Source organism: Carex rostrata, chromosome 3, assembly GCF_964058835.1.
Source record: "Carex rostrata chromosome 3, lpCarRost1.2, whole genome shotgun sequence".
Lineage (NCBI taxonomy): Eukaryota > Viridiplantae > Streptophyta > Magnoliopsida > Poales > Cyperaceae > Carex > Carex rostrata.
This window is the reverse complement of record NC_135920.1, coordinates 10,431,348-10,433,970: the sequence shown is the minus strand read 5'-3', so window position 1 is coordinate 10,433,970 and position 2,623 is coordinate 10,431,348. Positions and strand designations below refer to the sequence as shown.

The 2,623-nt window shown below is 39.7% G+C and overlaps 1 protein-coding gene across 1 annotated transcript; it reads left to right on the top strand.

Moving 5' to 3' along the window:
• The first annotated feature begins 738 nt into the window (after window positions 1–738).
• Window positions 739–1,448, top strand: LOC144551849 (uncharacterized). Its single transcript, XM_078299946.1, has 2 exons — window positions 739–1,282; window positions 1,387–1,448. Exons 1-2 carry the CDS (start codon window positions 739–741, stop codon window positions 1,446–1,448), a joined length of 606 nt encoding a protein of 201 aa, XP_078156072.1.
• The last annotated feature ends 1,175 nt before the right edge of the window (window positions 1,449–2,623 follow it).

Genomic DNA, 2,623 nt, shown 5'->3' with positions numbered 1-2,623 from the left:
TAGAAAGTAATGGAGATCATATTCGGTATCCTTTCTAGACTTCCTTTCCACGACTGCTTAATGAAGCATATGAAAGAGGTCTCTTTAGATACGAATAAAATCACATTAGTCGTTCTTTCTGGCACGTTAAGGATAGAAAATAAATGCGATCACATTTCGTACTCTAGACTTCCTTTCCACGACTGCTTAATGAAGCATATGAAAGAGGTCGCTTAAAGATACGAATAGAATCACATTAATCATTCTTCCTGACATATCTCTTTTAGATTGCTGGCACTGTTAAGCATAAACACCAACCCATTAAATACTAAGTAGTATGCCCTTCCCACTCTATCCTCCTCAAACCATTGTTCATTGGTTGATGATTAAACTACTCAGTAGACATCGCCTTTTACCTTTGGTGGTCGAGGGTTATGTCCGACATATCAAACCAAATAGAGTGAGGTTACTTACCAATGATTTCCAAAACAGTTTTGGGCTTGGGGCAAAGTCTTCGTTAAATACACGTGATGTTTTAACGAAACCAAGAATCACAAAGAGGTGTGATTAGCAAGTTTGCTTACCTAAGATAACTGATAGCCATGATATGCATACACTGCCTTGGTTATTGGTGAAAATAGGGATCTTGGTCCTACTGCAAAACGGGAATAGAACAAATTTGCAGTGGGAGTTTTATCATTAGAATAAAACATTACATGAACAAAGCTAAAATCTTTACATTTTAAACATTGTAGTAATATGGCTAAAGAAACATCCTTCTCTCTACGCTCCCTGCTCGAGAAACAAACACTGAAAGAGGACGGATCCAATTTCACTGATTGGTTCCGTACTCTCACCATTGTACTAAGACGTGAAAAGAAAAAATATGTCTTAAACTCACCTGTCCCTGCTGAGCCAGGAACAAATGGCAAACCAGAGGATATCACTAAGTACAACAAGCACAAAGAGGATGAGCTTGATGTACAAGGTCTCGTAGTAAGTATTATGGGTCCTGAATTGCAGCGCCGATTCAAGGATACCAAAACTTATATCATATGCGATCAGCTCAAGAACATGTTTCAAGAGCAAGCGCGTATCGAGAGATTTAAAGTGACAAAATCTCTACTTGGTCACAGGTTGGCCGAGGGAGGCTCTATGGGAACTCACATGCTCCGTATGACGAGCGATGTTGAGCAGCTCGAGAAGCTGAATGCTCCGATAAGCAAGGAATTTGCTACGGACATTATCCTGCACTCACTTCCTCCAAGCTTTTCGGGATTCATCATGAATTTCCATATGCTTGGTATGGATAAAAGTTTGCAAGAGCTCCAAGGGATGCTTCGGATCGCTAATGGGGACATGAAGAAAAAGTCTTCTGTTCTCATGATCCAAGCTGGTGGGAAAAAGATAAAGAAAGCCCCAAAGAAGGTGGCTCCCAAGTATCAAGGCAAAGGGAAAAAGATTCTTAAACCGAATCCTCCCAAGATAAAGGTTGCTGCTTCCTCTGAATGCTATTACTGCAATAGCAAGGGTCATTGGAAGAGGAACTGCCTGAAGTACCTAGCGGATCTGAAGTCTGGAAAGGTTTCCAAGGCTTCAACCTCAGGTATTTTTGTTATTGAAGTTAACGTTGCTACCTCTATAAATGATTGGGTATTGGATACTGGATCATGTGCTCATATTTGTTCAAATATGCAGGTACTAAAGAATAGAAGGAAGCTACGTAACAAGGAGATACAACTCCAAGTTGGAAACGGAGCACGAGTTGCAGCCGTAACAGCTGGTAGTATAGAGTTGTATTTGCCCAGCGGGCTTGTAATGGAACTAGAAAATGTATATTTTGTTCCTAGCATTTCCAGAAACATCATTTCAATCTCATGTTTAGAGATGAATGGTTTCTCTTTTGTGATAAAGGACAATAGATGTTCTATATACAAAGATGAATTATATTATGGATCTTCTTATATGATGAATGGTCTTTATATACTGGAAATGAATAAACCCGTGTTTAACATAAATAACAAACGACTCAAAGCATCACATGAAAGCACGACTTACATGTGGCATTGTCGCCTTGGTCATATAAATGAGAAACGCATCAAGAAGTTACATAAAAATGGACTTCTTGGTAAATTTGATCTGGAATCAATTGACACATGCGAATCTTGTATACGAGGTAAAATGACCAAAGCGCCTTTCTCCAAAAAGGGCGAAAGGGCAAGTGACTTGTTAAGTCTTATACACACGGATGTATGTGGACCTATGAGTACTTGCACAAGAAATGGTTTTTCTTACTTTATCACGTTTACTGATGATTACAGTAGATACGGTTATGTCTACTTGATGAGACATAAGTCTGAATCCTTTGACAAGTTCAAAGAATTCAAGACTGAAGTAGAAAATCAATTGAACAAAAGTATTAAGGCTCTACGTTCTGACCGTGGAGGCGAATACTTGAGTTTTGAGTTTAAAGAATACTTAAAGGAATGTGGGATAGTCTCACAGCTCACACCTCCAGGGACACCACAATGGAATGGTGTTTCTGAGAGACGGAATCGAACTCTACTAGATATGGTTCGATCCATGATGAGTGAAGCCACTCTGCCGAAATCCTTCTGGGGGCACGCACTAGAAACTGCTGCAC

Coding starts and splice junctions, on each gene's coding strand:
- LOC144551849 (XM_078299946.1), top strand. CDS start 739: ATGGCTAAAGAAACATCCTTCTCTCTACGCTCCCTGCTCGAGAAACAA. Junction 1,283..1,386: donor CATGAATTTCCATATGCTTG/GTATGGATAAAA, acceptor GGTGGGAAAAAG/ATAAAGAAAGCCCCAAAGAA.